The sequence below is a fragment of the Cannabis sativa genome, chromosome 1 (assembly GCF_029168945.1).
Source record: "Cannabis sativa cultivar Pink pepper isolate KNU-18-1 chromosome 1, ASM2916894v1, whole genome shotgun sequence".
Lineage (NCBI taxonomy): Eukaryota > Viridiplantae > Streptophyta > Magnoliopsida > Rosales > Cannabaceae > Cannabis > Cannabis sativa.
The window spans coordinates 28,040,350-28,060,302 of NC_083601.1; the positions used below are offsets into that span (position 1 = coordinate 28,040,350).

Genomic DNA, 19,953 nt, shown 5'->3' on the forward strand with positions numbered 1-19,953 from the left:
GCATTTTTTCTTATCCATTTATTTCTAATGGATTTATTATGCTTTTTTTTTTAACATTGTGCATATATTTTGACTTTATCTTCTGCAATATTCACTAATTGTCCTAAATTTTTATAAAAAATCATGACTATTTTTAGTGACAACTCATATACATATATTTATTTTAATCTTTATATATTAATGGATTTTATCATAAAAATTTAGCTAATTATAATTAACTAATAAAAAATTTAAAGTCTTATTGTCTTGCACTCTCCTCGGTATCACACAAGAAATTTTTTTAAAAAATATTGCTAACCAATCGTGGAACGCCACCTATAAAAATTACTGGGCAAAAGTGGTGCCCAATAGCAATGTTGTTTCTACAATATGCCTATAGCCGTTCTCTTTCCTTCACTTCTCACACGAAATTCTTAATTTAGGTAAATAGTTTAAATTTTAATATTTTTGTGCGATATTCAAATAATAAAAAGGTAAACATCATGCCTTAATTTAGGTAAACAGCGTGTCTAAATAAGGCATGTTGTTTACCTTTTTTAAGGCACGTTGTTTACCTTATTTTAAGACACGTTGTTTACCTTATTTTAAAGCACGTTGTCTACCTTATTATTGTGCAATATTCAAATAATAAAAAAGGTAAACAACATGCCTTAATTTAGGTAAACAGCGTGTCTAAATAAGGCATGTTGTTTACCGTACTTTAGGCACGTTGTTGTTTACCTTATTTTAAGGCACGCTATTGACCTTATTTTAAGACACGTTGTTTACCTTATTTTGAAGCATTTTGTTTACCTAAATTAACACATGTTGTTTATCTAATGAAATATTGTTTACCTTATTTTAAGGCATGTTGTTTAAAATTTTGAATAACTTATTATTTGTTATATTAAATGAGATTGCAAATTGTTTATAATGTAATGATTATGAACATCAAAGTGCCAAGAAACAAAGATTTTTTTTTTTAAAAAAAAAAATAGTGTTTAAAACTTATTATTATACTTTTCTTTCTCAAACAAAATAAATGATATTTGGAAAGTTTTTTTGTATTTTTTCTTATCCATTTCTTTCTAAAGGGTTTATTAGGCTTTTTCTTTTAACAATATGCATATATTTTGGCTTTATCTTCTGTAATATTCACTAATCGTCCTAACACTTTATAAAATATCATGATTTTTTTACTAACAACTCATATACATATATTTATTTTAATCTTTATGTATTTATTGATTTTTTCATAAACGTTAAGCTATTTAAAATTAAGATTTTAAAAAACCTATTTATTATAGGTAAATAGAAGAAATTTTAATATTTTTATGCAATATTCAAATAATAAAAAGGTAAACATCATGCCTTAATTTAGGTAAACAGTGTGTCTAAATAAGGCATGTTGTTTACCTAAATTAACACATGTTGCTTACCTTATTTTAAGACACGTTGTTTACCTTATTTTAAGGCACGTTGTTTACCTTATTTTAAAGCACGTTGTTTGCCAAAATTAACATATGTTGTTTATCTATTGAAATATTGTTTACCTTATTTTAACGCACGTTGTTTACCTAAATTAACACACGTTGTTTATCTAATGAAATATTGTTTACCTTATTTTAAGGCACGTTGTTTAAAATTTTGAATAAATTATTATTTGTGAAATATTCATATAATGAAAAGGTGAGCAACATGCCTTAATTTGGGTAAAACAGCGTGTCTATATAAGACATGTTGTTTACTATACTTTAGGCACGTTGTGTATCTAATAAAGCATGTTGTTTACTGTACTTTAGGCACCTTGTGTATCTAATAAAGCATGTTGTTGACCTTTGATTTAGAATTCAAATGAGAGTTTTAGCATTAATTTATAATGTAATTAAGTTATGTTTGGCTGTGTTGTGAGTTCTGTCATAATCATGTGATACGAATTGTTCTGTTTTATCTTTGATGTCAACATATCATTGGAGTGTAAATTATTTTAAGGCATGTTACTTATCTAATATTAGAAATCTTTCTAGACAAACATTATTCCTTAAAAAAGGTAAACAAAACTAACAGACAAAACTAACCATGCTTGTTTAAAACTAGAAATAGAAAATTTACATCTGTCCAACAACTCAAACAACTAATCGGTTTGAAACTAGAAATTGAAATACGTTCATTAGATAATTTTCACTAAACCAACACGAAAATGAACCATCTGGAAACACTCTCACTGATCATATTTGCATATTTGAACTGATGGAGTTTTACAATCATCAATCAATTTGATGCATGCATGGTCCCAAAATTCTATGGCCATTTTTCTTCTCATGTCTTCAACATTGTTTTGGCTAATACGGAAGTGAGACTCCCCCATCATCAATAATTCAACAAATTTGATGAGGTAAACGCCACAATCAGTTCTGAAAAAATACGAACAACATAGTCAGTAATTTTAATAGTGGATTAATAAATGCAACATAAACGTCATGAGATATGAAAAGCTCATCTTATCACTATGAATCTAATTTTATTTTCTGTTGTATTCAAATAAATATCTCATTTACTTTTATTTTTTAACTAATTAGTCATTATTCGAGATCTTAATATTGTAGGAAACTTAGGTTTTCTCTATGTTTAATATCATATAATACAAACTTAAATAACAGTAAAAAAATTATCCAAGGCAAAACAAAAGTAAACAAATTATACACATACACATATATTTCATCTACAACATGAATTGTAATGCATTTAATATGTCAATGAATCAAATTTGATTAGATCGAATTAAATTTAAAAGTCCTTAATATAGCCTAAAAAATTTAAAAAATGTGAGTTAGAGATGCTGTTAGATACAACAAACTAACAAACAAATATAACTCTTATGAAAAAGACAACGCATCCAAGTCTCAAGTAAAGTCTTTTATCAAATTTGAGTCAATGAACAAGAGAATGCAAAGAACTTTAAATTTTAAAACATAGCATACTTATACATTTTAACAACATGTCAATTGTTTAATAAAAATTTCAACGGCAGATTGTCAAGTAATTACAAGATCATATCAAAATAGAGCAAATGATGAGAGAATCAGCACAACAACAAGAAGCTTTGTTATCAAAAAAATAAGCAGCAACATAAAGCTTATTTTCTAATATATAAAGAAAGCAACAAGCTTTTAATATCACAACTTACTGGTTTCCTTGGTGAGGAGCATCAATCCAAACTAACTTGAATTCTTCATGACCAACAGCGTATTGTTTACGTTTTTGATGAAATCCCAAATGCTCAAGAATGAATGGAAGAACTTTGCAGTAGTTTCTCACATAATTTTTTATAGCTTCATCATTGGCCTTATAAAATGAGTCATAGATATAGATAATTCTTTCATCTATTCCTAAAACACCTAGGAACCAATGAGCTAAAGAAATACCTCCTTGAAGACACAATGGCATAAAAACATGATTAAGATCCACCCATGGCTTCGAAAACTCTATACAATCTCCTTTAATCATATTAATCAAGATTTTTATTGAATGGCACGGATGCTTCATAATCTCACCTTGGTCAAACTTTTTTATATCTGAAAATATCTTCCTTAAATGAATTTCATCCAATGAACTAACATCCCTACAAACTTGACCCATGTAGAAATCAAAAAGACAACTTGTTGTAGTGCATTTCAAAAATGAAGGGCAACATCTATGGTATAATGCTTTCTTTCGCAAATAATACAGAGATGTATCAACATGCTGAAAAAGGAAAAAAAAATAGTAACCAACAAGATTTAAACATAACCCATCGATTTAGAAAGATAAAACAATTATAAATAACACTTACTTCATCTGATAAAAGACCTTTAGCATCATATATATCGAAGAACCACCTCTTCCTTGTAACACGTGTTGTACCCAATTTGAACTTCTTTCCACTTTGAAAAGTGATAATGTCATTTTTTCCAACAAATGGAGGAGAAGATGGAGAATTCTTGCTAAAAAGAAAACAATTGCAATTAGTTTTTTTAAAAAAAAAAATGAACTAAAAATATATACATATAATAAATACGCAAACAATTTACCGTTTCATGTTCATGCCTTTTGAATACCACTCTAAGAAAGCATCAGCTACTTCCTTTGAAGGCATAGCTTCAAAATCACTATCAAATGGAAAGTTGCCTGAGAAACAATTTATCTTCTTTTCTGGTGTCAAAAATGTTGGAGAAATATCAACATAATTTGGATGGGAGTCGACTGGAGGATCACGATTGGGATGTATATCATTTCCTTTGATTACAGTTGTTTCAACAAGTGTTGAAAACGAAGGTGGTGAAGCAATAATTGTTGGTGGAATTTCTGCACTTGAAGAATGATAGACGGAAGTCATGTCCTCCTTGCTCGCTACCGAAAAATACGACTTTTGTACTTTTTTATCTTCATTAGATCTTTTTCTCTTGGAAATTTTCGGTCGCTTTTGATAAAAGAATTTATTGTCATCCTACATAGGTAAAATTTATGTTAGTCATATATCATTAAAAAAAGAAAATAGAAAAAAAAAATTGAAAACACATAAAAGATGCATAAAGGTAAATGAAAATTAATAGTTTATACTTGTATGACAGCTTTTAAAATTGATGGAGAAGGAGCAACACAATGCGAATTTTGCTAAGAACGATTCTCCCGGATTTTAAATCATTGATGCACTCCTCCAAGTCCTTTTGTGCAGCCAATTTTTTCTCTTCCACTTTAGTTCTTTCTATATCCTTCTCTCGTTGATTACACAATGCTCGGAGAAGATCTTCGACACGTTTGGCATCATCTTTCATTCCAACGAGATCATTAATATTTTCACGAATCTCATCTAATTTTTTTCCAAGAATAGAAATTTCTTTCCTACGCTCAGAATACTCTATCTTGTTCTCAGAAAGCTCCTTCCTATTCTCAGAAAGCTCCTTTCTATTCTCAGAAAGCTCTTTTCTATTATCAGCGACTTCCTTTATATTCTCAGTAATTTCCTGTTAAAGATATAAGAGGGAAGATAAATATATAAAAATGTTAAAATATTTATGAAGAAAACAATAAATAAACAAGAAAAACAAAATTAAAGATCAAATTTAATGTTCAGACAAATTAAAACACACCTTATAAAAAACACCTTCTTCATTGGTACTAAATGTTGTATTTTTAGCAGCACCCTTTGGCATAACCTATACTAAATTTTTATTAGAGACAAAGAAAATCCTATAAAATTTAGTTGCACAATTTTTGATAAGGTGTCCAATTTTATTACCTTGGAAAAAGTCAGTCCCTTTTGATAAGGTGTTGATGATTTTCTTTTTTTGTACTTCCTGTTATATTTTCTCGCCATACCCTGCACTTGAACGACAAAATACAACCATGTCACAAAAAATTATATTTCATGTAAGTTTCGTAAGTAGTGAAGTGTACTACAACTTCATATGGCAAATAATCCATCTAATAACCACAAAAACTCAACAAAAATAATATTACTTCTACACACGCAAAAGTCTTAAAATTCAAAATTAATATTTCAATTTTGGCTGACTGGCCTAAAGGTCAGAAAGCTTCAATTTTTTCAATTGTTGTTGAAATAGTTCATATTGTTTGTTCCTATGTCATTGTTTGTATCTAGCTAGTTTTTCAATTGTTGTTTACCTAAAGAAACATGTTTTTTTACCTTATTTTAAGGCACTTTGCTTACCTAATTGGATGACTTTTTAGGTAAACATCATTCCTTTAAGAAAGGTAAACAACATGCCTTAATTTAGGCTTTAACTAATACACAGATGTTGCCATAGTCTGTTTAATGATATTTGAATAAAGCAAAATACTAAATATGCATCCATTATTGCCACTGTAAGACAAGAGAAATATGTACCTGTAATAAGAGATGTAAGAGATAATCATAACAATAAATTGCCACTTGGAAGAAAAATTTCAAGGACATTGAAAATTCTTTAAAAGTCAATCAAAACATTCAGGGTTTAAACACCACCATTATAACCAACACCAAAAGCAAACAGACATTCAAAATAGCACCAATCTTTGTCTAGCACCACCACAAAGTGTGATAATCTTTGTTGGTACATGTATCATCCTACATATTTTAAACCTGCTACATCACATAGTTGTAATAAAATTTACTGTAGATGGTTAAAGCAGAAAATATGTAACAAAGCTAAAACAAAAACACAACAACCGATTTTTCGTTGTTCAATACTTTTTTGAGGGCCAACGTAAAAACTCACAAGGATGGCTACTACATCCTCCTATGATGTTAGCAACAAGAGGAAGTAGCCAAGTGTTTGTTGCAACTGTCGTAACAGTCAATGACACCTAATTGGCTAACCTGAGATGACAAGAAGCTGACTAGGATATCAAATACAAAACCAACACGGAATAACTATATTCTGTCTACTTATATTAAACAAAGCTTCACAAAAAATACAGTGTTGTCATTGCCCATGCTTGATTTGAATGAAGCAAAATGCATCCAACAATTTTATTATAAGAGAGGAGAATAACATGCAATTAATTAGAAACAAATTAAATGAAGCAAAATTCATCTAACAAAAAACCAAACAGTGACTCAATGCGTAATATTGTCACCATCATGCAGAAAAAATAATATTTGGTAATTTACAAAGCAAAATGAATGAAGAAAATTTCAACAATAGAGCATTATAAGATATTGAATTAAGAGGATATGAATAGTCAAAGAAAGCCCTCAGATCTCATACCAAAAATGGTCATAACAGCATAACATTAGACTTTTTCATTCAAATAGATATGTCATATAATTGTTGTTTACCTAAAGAAACATATTTTTTTACTTTATTTTAAGGCACGTTGCTTACCTAATTAGATGACTTTTTAGGTAAACAACATGCCTTAATTTAGGTAAACAACGTGCCTAAATAACGCATGTCGTTTACCGTACTTTAAGCACGTTGTTTATCTAATAAGCCATGTCGTTGAACTTATTTTAAGGTAGTAATCATTGTTTACCTTATTTAAGGCATGTTGTTTACCTTATCCAGTAATTGTAAATTAGTGTTGAACTCCAAAACCAAAGATGAACAATTGGTATATTTATTTATACTACTTATGCTATGTATTCATATGACTCCAACTTAATTTAATAATTAATATATAATTTTCATGTTACTACAGACAAATTTTGCAAAATGGGAACCTTGGCATGGAAAATTTGGGCTTTATTACCCATGGGGAAAGTACCTTCAACTTGGTGACCACCTTAGAGAATTGGCTTCCTCTATCATTTCCTTGACAAGTTGTCTCCAATACTCTAAACAGGTATACATCGTGAGCATTAATTAATTGCATAATATATATATAAATTTACAATATAGTTTTTCAAATACATATCAAATTATGTATTAGTATTAGGTACATCTAATTGTTATGTACATTTGGTACCTTATACACAAAAGTTTTTTCATCATTACAACAACTAATGTGTTCTGTTTTAAATGTATGCAACTGTAAATGGGTGCCTATTCTGTAATGTATGCAATTTGTTTAGTAATATAAATTTTTGTCAAAATTAATTTTTAAGCGGGTATATATTGTTAAAACAAGAATCATTAATATGTAATATGTAAGATTATACATAGCCAAGTTTATGCGGTAATTTGAAACCGAACATTGTTGTCAAACTTTGGTCTTGTAAGTTTTTTTTTTATTATTTTTTTTTTATTTTTGCTAAACGTATGTTTTAGTTTTTTCATGTGGTGCTATTTTAGTTTTTTTTTTCTTTACTACTGAAAGAGAGTCATGATGCTATCTTGATCTTGGTCTCAGTATGGTCTTGATCTTGGTCTCTGTTTTATTATGATTTATTTTTGTGGAGCAACAAATAATATTAATATGATTGAATTATATAAATTCATATTTAACTGAAAGTGAGCTCCCCAACTAGTCTTCTAGTTATGCTTACTGAGAAAATTGTTTTGGTTGCAGGAAAAATATTTTGACGGGTTGGAGACTGGAGACTTGAGCTTATTCCTCATTGTGGAAATTTTGGTAAACCCAGAATTTGCAGTGTATAAAGTTTACAACCAAATAATTGAGATCATTGATTCTTCATCACTTGAAGTCTTATTTCTCAGCACAAGATTATTCAAGTTATTTTTCAGCACAAATAATTTAAGAGGTGTTTTTGGGTAGAGTAATGGATAAGATGAAGATGATGGTTTTTAGTGGAAATGTAGGACAAAAGAGTTTAGTTTTCCAAACAAGAAGTAGTTTGGGACATGGCCTTTCTTGATGCAGTACAAGACAAACCATACTGTGCTAGTTTACAACCAATAAATCCTAATCCACAAACAAAATAACACAAATAATGTCATACATAGCTCTTCATAACAAATTTATACATATATATTATGAATTAAGGTTTTATTTAATCTCATTCTTTGATCTGTCTAACTCTTTTTTTTTTCTAATATGTAATGACCAAATTAATTCAGCTATAATATGCATGTGCCTCTCTCTTAATTAATAATACTAATTAAGTAGTAAAGTATGTATAACAGCAAAATAAAAGAATTTTGTCATGGAAATGGAACATAAGATCAAAGGAAGTGTGCATTGAACTATTTCAGTTGCAATTATTTTTTTAATTTCTTACTGTTTTATTTCTCCCACCTAGTTTTACACACTTTGCACTACAAAGAGATTATATATTTCTCTCTTTCAAAAATTACCAAATAGAAAAAGATATAAGAAAGTGAGAAAATTTCAAATAAAAAGGAGCCATGGTAATGACAAGAATCTCAAATTTCAAAGCTTGTGATGAGAATGAAGCATAATCCAGATGAAAAAAATTAGAAATTCTTCTTGCACACTCTTTTACTTTTGAAAGGTGAGTTTCTTCTTTTGTTATTATAATGTTTATATTTATGATAATTTAAAGTTATCTTTTTAAGTTTGACAACAAAATAGAGTAAACAATTACTAATATTATCTCATGAGGATCACTCAAAATAGAAGACAAAAGAATGAAGTATAATTCACAAACTGTGATATTCTCTACTAACCCAACTACTCTATTCTGAATATATTCCTTACAATTTTTCATTTTTAATAATAATTCTCATGACTCAATATATAAAGTGATTCTTATTTTATCTTTTTCTGTACTTATATTTATAGTGAAGGTGATTCTCTATAAATATATATCCATTACAAAACCCAGAGTTAGAAGCTTTAGAGAAATTCCATAGAGACAGAAAATCCACTTGGGAGACTATCCAATAACTTAATATAATCACTAGCTACTATAGATAATTATTGTAGCTGCCATTAAATTCTCACACCTAACTAACTAGCTTATTGTAATTACAGCTTGATGTTTGTATTTTGTGTAAGCTATACTATAATGGAGTTCTTTAAATAGAAGAAAATCAACACATTGCAAAGAGACTAAAGATTACAACTAAGAGATCACAATCACAAACTAAACCCATCATTATATAGACAAACCTTGTTCTTTCTTTAAAGGCATAGCTGAAAAAGTTGCAGAAAAATATTTATAATATTTATGTGAGTATATAAGCTTAGTTAGTAGTTTATGTGATAGAATTTCATTTGACATGGTTAATAGTGTAAATTTTTTTCCTTTTTGTTTTTGAGATCTAAAGTGTTGTCAAGTAGTTGGGGAACTCATGGCGCAAAATCATTTAATCAAACATAGATAGTATTTTAAATGTGCATTACGTATTTTATTGAGGCATTTAATCAAACACATAAAAGGCATGAGTGCATCCATTAATGACTAGATGCTTCTACCAACATTAAAATTCCTATAAGAGATGAAACTTGAATAGAAACTAAACAAAAAGGTGAATATAAAAGATAAAAAACTTCTCACACACCTGAAATGATGAGATTAGAGAGTGAAGAGTTGTAGTCTAAAAATTGGCATCAAAAAGGAAGAGCAAGGTATTGCACATCAAATTTTATATCTAGAAGAAAAACAACATTTGCATATATAAGAATTTGTATAGCTCACCTAATCATTAATGTGGCAATGATACCCAAAATCTTGGGACCAAAAAAATTGAAAAATATTGAAAGTTTTCATATTATAAACTTACATGGCTGGTGTTGATGAGTGAGAAATGAAAGAGTAGCTACTAGGAGTTGAAGGAAAAATGAATATAGAGGAAATCATTAACTTGGCTGGTTGTGATGTGGGTTTAAGGAAGAGGCAAAGGGAATATGATAGGGTAAGGCATTTCATCAAAAACAACTAAAGTTTTTTTTTTTTTTTTGTCAAATATTTTGCTTAATTACTAAATTGGCTCCTATTTATCAAATAATTGATTTTTAAACTACATTTGTTGTCCAAAAAAAAAAAATAAAAGACTAGAAAAAATTTATATATATTATTGGGATTCTATCTCTTTTTAATTTCTTTTTTTTTTCAACATATAAAATAAATAGTAAATAATAAAAACTTAAGTTGATTGAAAAAAATAAAATATTTTTTCAGTTTAATTTTCTAAAATAAATTTAAATTTAATTTTATATTTTTATTGAATTTTTAAGTAATATTATTATTTTTAAAATATGAATTTGTAAGTATAAATAAAATTAAATTTAAAAATATTTTGTCGTTGTAACATAAATGACCGAAAGAGAGATATTTTACCTACACTTTAAGTCTTAACAAAGTCTAAGCTTATCATCAAATCATGCATAAACTTTTTCTTATATTTAATCAAAATAGTAGAAGAAGTGAAAAAAATTATATTATTATAATGTATTAATTATGTAACAACACTAATAAAGAACAAAAATCATAATAAAATATTAGATTGGGAATAGAAATAAATGTTAACTAATATAGATATGAACACCAATATCATTGAAAAAGATAATAATGAGTCCAAAAAAATACAGTTTAGGATGGAGGTTTACCATTTTAATGATAAATTATGTTTTAGATTATTTTATTTAAGGAATTAAGTTTACCTAAAATGACATGTTTACCGTAATTTAAGATAGTGATTTACTATTTTAATGATAAATTAAAGCACCAAGTTTACCAAAAAATAATAATAAGAACTTAAGTTGATTAAATAAAAACTTAAAATGAAAATTTTGAAATTTAAGCTAATTTTCAAAAAAAAAAAATTAAAATGAAATAATTTCACAAAACAAAAAAAAAGAAAAAGAAAAACTTAAGGTGAACAATATGTTATTTATCTAATTTTAGAATAGTAGGTCACCATATTAATGATAAATTATATTTTTGAATTACTTTCCCTTATGCACTTAATTTACTTAAGCATGTTGTTTACCTTACTTTAGAATGGGGATTTACCATTTTAATGATAAATACATTTTGAATTACCTTATTTAAGTCACTAAATTTACCTAAAAAGACATGTTTACCATAATTTCAAGCAAACATTAACTTGCTGAATTTCTTAGTAATGCTAATAAGGCAATCCTATAGTATAATGTATTTTTCTCGATCTCACAAATGCACCAATTAGTTAGATAATAATTAAGGAACAAATGAGATATTGATTCATTAGCAGAACCACACATCATACAATTTTTATCAAGACAAATTTTATACTTCAAGAACCAGTCTTTAGTCTGAAGTTGCCCAAAGAGCGTAGCAAGCCAAAAAAATAAAATGATGCTTTGACAAAAAAAAAAATACCTTGAGATAATGTAATATTTAATTGAGAGAAATTGATTCAAATCTATTTGATTTTTTAATTTTTTTTAGTAATTCCACCAATTCGCTTCTAAAAGGTAAACATTATGAATCCACACCCATAAATAGAACTATAAAATTAAGTTTGATAGGATCAAACTTATTATAATGGATACAAAGAAAGTGGGGAAAATGAAATTGAACAATAAAATTAAAATGAGGCACTAAGTTTACCAAAATATAATAATTAAATTTTAATTTAATTGCAAAAAAAAAAAAAATACAAAAAGCAATCTAAAAATTGTGTCATTTAACAACAAAGAATTTGTTTAGACAATGACTCTTAGAAAATAAATTATATTAAAGCATTCAAAATAAAAATTAATAATTTTTTGCAAAATTGCTATCTTGTATTACTCAATTGGTTTTAGTAAACCTTGAATGTCATTCAATCAAGTACCTATTCCAAAAGCATTCCTTAAGTATATAACAAAAAAAGGAAACTAATATTAAGAAACTATAAAATGGGTTAAAACTAAGAAGTTGTACTTTTGTTTTAGAATAACTAGAAAAAACACATATGAAGTATCAAAAAATTGATACTTGTTGAATGTTGAGTCTTTAGTGATCACGTTATCTTGCGCCCTTTGGTTTATTCAATGGCTCAAATGGAGAAATAAGATAGCGGCTTAAGGTTGTCTTCCTCTTTCTTTTACTACGTAACACCTTCAATGTTTCACACAACGGCTCATTTTCATTTTCCGAAAATGATTGAGATAAAAGATTGAAGGTTGGAATATCATCATCGCTCTCAATTATTGCTTTTCCACTTTTGTTTGCCTCTACAACTTCTTTATCTTCATCATTGACATGATCCATGCTTCTAGATCCCTCATTTGCTTCCTTGTCTTGTTGTCCTTCTTTCATTTGATGAATTTTTACATTAGAATCCTACAAATGAAAATAAGATACATGTCATTGTTATTTGATAGATAAAATTATAAAACATAACATAATGAAATATGGTCATTTTGTAAATACTATACATACTTGCAAAAATATAAGAAAACTTTGATAAGAGAATATTCAAATTGAGTTAGATTCAAAAAAATTACCTGTAAAATCTCTGCAACATTAGGATGACAATCTGGACCGCTAAAAACAGTATTACTAGATTTCAATTCATTTGTGCACTCGTGAAAATTCCTTCGGGAAAAAGTGTTTTTACTTTCATTCAAAAAGACAAGATCTTCGCTGCTTTCTTTAGCATTCTCTTTTTCTCCACAAGTTCTCTTCTCTGCACCACCATTCTCCGCTAACCATAATACAAGTTTCTCAATATTTTTGAAACTTGTCTTCAACTCGAGAAGATCTGTAAAATATTGCATGAACACATCAACTTGTTTTCTCACGGCAGCTATTTCATCTTTTAATCCACAATTCTCGTTTGTTATTTCAGTAATTTTTTCTCTGATTTCAGCATTTTCTTTCTTAATTTCGACATTTTCTTCTCTAATCTCAACATTTAATGCTTTAAGAGAAGCACTCTCTTTCATTAAATCCTGCAAACATATAAGAGGCAAAACACAAAATCTTTTATAAATTTGTAAATAGTATGAAAAGACTAAAAAATAATAATATATGAAATAAGAAAATAAAAATAATACCTTTAACAAAATGGTGTGTTCATCTTTATTCATTTTTAGACTAGAAGAATGATGATTTACTTCAATCTCTTTTTGCAAATTTGTCCTTCTATCATTCATTCTTGGACTAGAAGAGTCGTGATTTAATCCAATTTGCTCAATGGTTGTACTTCTATTATCATCCACAGGAGCCAAAGGAACACAAGTAATCTATGATCAACGATATAAGAATAAATTTTTCAATGACTAAAAATGAAGTAGTAGCAACTTGTAGTAGTAAGCAGAGAAAAAAAAAAGAATCAAACAGAAGTATATTGTCACTTTATGTTGTTTCCCTCTCTGTGAGATTCCTAATATGGAAAGAACCAATCAATCAAAATTCTTACTAGAATGAAATCTAACAATGCCCACCATAAAATTATATCACAATAGGAAAAGGAGAGCATTTTTGTCAATGGTGGGAGTGAGGAGAGGCCCCAATCACATCATGTGTGTCTCTTTTTCTTTTTAGTTGTTCATATAATTGGAGTCAAGGAAGGCACTAAGTCAAAAATATAAATATTTTATGTATAAAGCAAGTAGTTATTACATTCATATTATGCTGATTCTAAGCTAAAGTGACATTATTAAATGAGTGGTAACAACTAAGTAGAGCACATATAAATTAAGGAGCCCAAACATTTGATGACATAAGATGTGATATGGGTTTTATCAAAAAAATCAAAAGTGGTGTATATAACATAATTTCATTGTATTCATTATTTAAAAAAAAAACTTGTAGTTTAAACAAATTTGTGAAATGATAAATTAAGCCACAAAATTAATCTTCGAGGTACTAGACCACTAACAACAAGTGTGTAGATTTTTATTGGATATTTTAACTTGAATTGGGTCTTTATTTTATGTTGTTATAAATTGGGAAACCAAAAAAACAACAAACAAACAAATAAAATTTTTCCATAAAACCCCAAAATAATGTATGAAATTGAACATAAGTAATTTAAGATCAAAGATAGAAGATTAATATCATATGAAAAAAAAAACATGAAATTGAAAATAAAACAATTAATAATTGCAAAAAGAACATAGACAATATAAGAATACACACCTTATTTTTTCCGAAAACTTCTTTCCAAATTGTTTTCAAGCGTGAGTTACGCTGCAAATTGGTCATCTTCCAATTTAAAATTTTAGGAATGTTATTTCCAACCTTAATCGCAAAAGATGAACCTAAACTTGGAAGAATTTTAAAGCCCCAAACTTGAAAAGCTAACGGGAATCCACATATCTCATATCCCGTTTTTCGGCGATTCAAAACAGTAGAAAGGCATTAGCTTGTGTCATTGAAAGAACGACGACCCCAAGGATACTTTTCAAACATTTGTTCATCATCAACCAACTTCATAACAAAATTGTCTACATGACATTGGCCACGCTTACTTTGTAAAATATTCTGCACAATGAAAACCTTCGTCAATTTTACAACATCATCATCATCATCAATTCGGGTTTTCATAAGACATTCTGCCAACTCTTTTCTGCTAATGGATTCATTGCCAGAAAAGTACTTGTTGAGTAATCGATTTGGGTGCTCAATGATATCGAATGGGGAAATTCATTGCAATTCAACCCTGTAATGATGCCAAACTCAACAATACTGAACTTCACTTTGTTGCTGTTAAAACTTAATTGAAGCTCATTCCCATTAGAATTGCACTCTTGATGAAGTAAGAGAGAGTGCATAATCATTTGTGCTGGTTTGAGAGATTCATCCAAATCAAAAAGATACCCAAAACATGACTCTCTCAACTTTTGTAGTTGTAAATCGCTTAGAAACTCTTTTATACAATTAAAACCGTGCCAATGACATGTAACATGGATGCGAGAATCATCAGAAGAAAATTTTTCAGGACCTACATCCTACATATAAAGCAAACATTGAAAAACAACTAAGATCAGAAAAAAGGAAAAAAAAAGGTTTAAAAGAACTATTAGCATCAATTACAACATACATTAGAAACTACACCTACCAATTACAATAACAATTTCAAAGGTTTATGTATCAGCTTACTAAATATAAAGTGCAAAAAATAAAAGTCAAAATAAGTCGGCAAGGCAATTAACATATGTTTTTGTACATAATTACTAATGCATATTCATCTAATTTTTAGTGCACATATACAAAGCAAGAAAAAAAGAATCAATATTTCTTCAAACACATAAAATACATTAAGTATAATAAATTTTAATTTATAAAAAAAAAAAATATACCTGAAAAACAACATTTTTTTTTCCACCACGATGACGACTTGATGAAGCTCTTCGCGCTTTCTTCATAGGTGATACTTTCGTCATATCTATAACAATAAGACAAAACACAATACTTAAGGCTAGCAATAACAATAACAACATATATGCTTATGCTTGTGGTGCTCAACACCCATGCAACTTCCCCAACACTTTTGTTGAAAAGTTATTTGTGTTATATCAATGTCTTTAAGCAAAGCAATATGTGACAATGTTGGAGAAGTTGAAAAAAAAAAAGAAGAGAAAACTTAATAAAAAATTTTGTTGATGGTGCTCAATCATCGTGACAAATGAGCGTAAAAGGAACTACTACTATATTATTATGAGTCTTTAAGCAACTAAACAAGTTGGAAAAGAAATAGCATATACTATTGTTTAAAAGCAATTATTTTTTTACCATGAAACTCTAATTGTAGGTTCAAAATTAAAAAAACAAAATTAACTTGCTACGGCCGCAATAGAACGACTTCACGACTTTAAAATTGTCCTCGTTAATTGATCTTGAAATTTGAGTTGTTTTACCACAGTCTTCTTTGGAGACTTACTAATGATATAAAATAAAATACTGGATTGAAAAATTAGTACTAACCATTACTAGTCAACAAACAAATAAAATAATTATGGTCATATTGGGAGTTTCTTTACAGAGCCTAATTGGTATAATTATGGTCCTTTAGAAATTCTTATGAAGCAAGATAGCATGAAATAGCTTCCTCACAACACACACAGTAATCTGAGTTATCTGTCATAATAGGTCAAAAAATAAATACATAAGAAATAAGTAGCATGATTTCAAACGAATTAACTTTTGCACCCCAGTATCAACACTGCACAACACATCAAGATCCAAAAGGTTCAGTATTATCAGTGGTTTCTTAGTTTATAAATAAAATAAACTTAAGAGAAGGTAGAGCCTCATATGCAAACCTCCATGAAATACAGCAAAATGATCAAATGTCTCTTTTAAGAAAACTAATCAATTTGTGTGCAAAACATGATGAAGATGAAGATGATGGTTTTTAGTGGAAATGTAGGACAAAAGAGTTTAGTTTTCCAAACAAGAAGTAGTTTGGGACATGGCCTTTCTTGATGCAGTACAAGACAAACCATACTGTGCTAGTTTACAACCAATAAATCCTAATCCACAAACAAAATAACACAAATAATGTCATACATAGCTCTTCATAACAAATTTATACATATATATTATGAATTAAGGTTTTATTTAATCTCATTCTTTGATCTGTCTAACTCTTTTTTTTTTCTAATATGTAATGACCAAATTAATTCAGCTATAATATGCATGTGCCTCTCTCTTAATTAATAATACTAATTAAGTAGTAAAGTATGTATAACAGCAAAATAAAAGAATTTTGTCATGGAAATGGAACATAAGATCAAAGGAAGTGTGCATTGAACTATTTCAGTTGCAATTATTTTTTTAATTTCTTACTGTTTTATTTCTCCCACCTAGTTTTACACACTTTGCACTACAAAGAGATTATATATTTCTCTCTTTCAAAAATTACCAAATAGAAAAAGATATAAGAAAGTGAGAAAATTTCAAATAAAAAGGAGCCATGGTAATGACAAGAATCTCAAATTTCAAAACTGTGATGAGAATGAAGCATAATCCAGATGAAAAAAATTAGAAATTCTTCTTGCACACTCTTTTACTTTTGAAAGGTGAGTTTCTTCTTTTGTTATTATAATGTTTATATTTATGATAATTTAAAGTTATCTTTTTAAGTTTGACAACAAAATAGAGTAAACAATTACTAATATTATCTCATGAGGATCACTCAAAATAGAAGACAAAAGAATGAAGTATAATTCACAAAGCTTGTGATATTCTCTACTAACCCAACTACTCTATTCGAATATATTCCTTACAATTTTTCATTTTTAATAATAATTCTCATGACTCAATATATAAAGTGATTCTTGTTTTATCTTTTTACGTACTTATATTTATAGTGAAGGTGATTCTCTATAAATATATATCCATTACAAAACCCGAGTTAGAAGCTTTAGAGAAATTCCATAGAGACAGAAAATCCACTTGGGAGACTATCCAATAACTTAATATAATCACTAGCTACTATAGATAATTATTGTAGCTGCCATTAAATTCTCACACCTAACTAACTAGCTTATTGTAATTACAGCTTGATGTTTGTATTTTGTGTAAGCTATACTATAATGGAGTTCTTTAAATAGAAGAAAATCAACACATTGCAAAGAGACTAAAGATTACAACTAAGAGATCACAATCACAAACTAAACCCATCATTATATAGACAAACCTTGTTCTTTCTTTAAAGGCATAGCTGAAAAAGTTGCAGAAAAATATTTATAATATTTATGTGAGTATATAAGCTTAGTTAGTAGTTTATGTGATAGAATTTCATTTGACATGGCTAATAGTGTAAATTTTTTTCCCTTTTGTTTTTGAGATCTAAAGTGTTGTCAAGTAGTTGGGGAACTCATGGCGCAAAATCATTTAATCAAACATAGATAGTATTTTAAATGTGCATTACGTATTTTATTGAGGCATTTAATCAAACACATAAAAGGCATGAGTGCATCCATTAATGACTAGATGCTTCTACCAACATTAAAATTCCTATAAGAGATGAAACTTGAATAGAAACTAAACTAAAAGGTGAATATAAAAGATAAAAAACTTCTCACACACCTGAAATGATGAGATTAGAGAGTGAAGAGTTGTAGTCTAAAAATTGGCATCAAAAAGGAAGAGCAAGGTGTTGCACATCAAATTTTATATCTAGAAGAAAAACAACATTTGCATATATAAGAATTTGTATAGCTCACCTAATCATTAATGTGGCAATGATACCCAAAATCTTGGGACCAAAAAAATTGAAAAATATTGAAAGTTGCATATTGCCTAAGTCTTCTTCTACCACAACTTTCAGTTGCATAAGTTGCATATTGGGACCAAAAGAGACTAAAGATTACAACTAAGAGATCACAATCACAAACTAAACCCATCATTATATAGACACAACAACACCCAACGAATAATGTTGCATATTGCCTAAGTCTTCTTCTACCACAACTTTCAGTTGAAAATTTTGACCAATATAAATCTGTAATAAGGGAAGATAGGCATAATAATGAGGGGATGGTTGATAAAGAAAATCAAATGTTTGAGTAATAATTACTGAACTACATTATAACCAGTAATCAAACAATGGAAGGGGTAAGAGGAAAGGAGGCACAAACTTAAAAGATAGCATATACTACTATATTATTATGAGTCTTTGTTTCTGATTTTTACGCTGGGACTTTCATTTGCTGCCTCTACTTCAAGAGCTACAGAAGAAAAATCCTCTTCTCACACAAGAGCATCAGGTAATAATTATACTTTATCTATGAGTATTATCTATTAGATATGTTACTTAGCTTGGCTATCTGAAATAGCTTCATTCAAAAGACTGAGGACTAAAAAATTCATTGATAACGGGCATCAGCCACATAATGTTCTGAAGTAGCATGCAAAGCAATTTAGCAAGGTATCAGCTACTACATTGACAATTCTTAGACAATAAATAAAAATCACACCAGAAATAGTAGAGCATAAATCTCTAGTATCATTAAGAAAGTAAACCCAAAGAAGAATCCAACATCGTTAAAGTACTGAGCTTCTTGATTAAACTTTGATAATCGGATTCAACAATGGAAATGAAATTTACCTAACTTTGATATTGCAGAAAGGATGATGCAGAGGTACGAAATCGCCGGTGGTGGAAGGGGCTGGCGACGAAGGAGGAGGGCTGAAATCGTAGGGTGGAAGGGGCTGGCGATGTTGAATGGAGGAATGAAAGTGGTGAGGAATGGCTACTGTTCTGGTGAGGAATGAAAGTGGTGAGGAATGGCTACTGTTCTGGTGAGGAAGGTTATTAGAGAGGGTATATTGGGAATGTGACAAATAAATGAAGGTATAAATAAAATAGATAGATAAGGAAGGTAAAAATGAAAGTAGTTAACCCAAAATGGGTATAGGATGCAATTTCCTCTTTTTATTAATGTTTATTGGGCTTTTTTAAAAATTTTCAAGTCTTTTAAATTAGGCAGCAGAAAACTAAATTTAAAATACTAATTTGGGCTTTTTTTAGGGCTGAAATAGCCCATTTCACACACAAAATTTGAGGCGCACGCCTCTTACGCCTCAACGCCTCACGCCTCAACTCAACGCCTCACCACATGAGGTGTACGCCTCACTTCTTCTCAGGCGCACGCCTTGAGGCACTAGACGCGCCTCAAAAACGCCTTTTTAAACATTGGTTT

The 19,953-nt window shown here is 28.8% G+C and overlaps 2 protein-coding genes across 9 annotated transcripts; both read right to left on the reverse strand.

Moving 5' to 3' along the window:
- Positions 1-1,961: 1,961 nt before the first annotated feature.
- On the reverse strand, positions 1,962-19,638 carry LOC115709040 (uncharacterized). Of its 8 annotated transcripts, none has more exons than XM_061112883.1 (10): positions 10,110-10,272; positions 9,888-9,977; positions 7,228-7,297; positions 5,258-5,338; positions 5,109-5,174; positions 4,579-4,982; positions 4,050-4,465; positions 3,812-3,962; positions 3,167-3,723; positions 1,962-2,393 (listed from the first exon to the last, which is right to left on the reverse strand). In XM_061112883.1, exons 7-10 carry the CDS (start codon positions 4,352-4,354, stop codon positions 2,201-2,203), a joined length of 1,206 nt encoding a protein of 401 aa, XP_060968866.1. In that variant the 5' UTR covers positions 4,355-4,465; positions 4,579-4,982; positions 5,109-5,174; positions 5,258-5,338; positions 7,228-7,297; positions 9,888-9,977; positions 10,110-10,272; the 3' UTR covers positions 1,962-2,200. The 8 variants fall into 8 exon arrangements, with proteins under 8 accessions (XP_060968866.1, XP_060968874.1, XP_060968877.1 ...); XM_061112891.1 differs by having other exon boundaries at positions 5,258-5,343; XM_061112894.1 differs by lacking the exons at positions 9,888-9,977; positions 10,110-10,272 and adding an exon at positions 19,359-19,638.
- On the reverse strand, positions 12,068-14,559 carry LOC133032736 (uncharacterized). Its single transcript, XM_061107013.1, has 4 exons — positions 14,441-14,559; positions 13,354-13,542; positions 12,802-13,248; positions 12,068-12,637 (listed from the first exon to the last, which is right to left on the reverse strand). The coding sequence occupies exons 1-4, from the start codon at positions 14,504-14,506 to the stop codon at positions 12,320-12,322; spliced, it is 1,020 nt and encodes a 339-aa protein (XP_060962996.1). The 5' UTR covers positions 14,507-14,559; the 3' UTR covers positions 12,068-12,319.
- Positions 19,639-19,953: the final 315 nt, after the last annotated feature.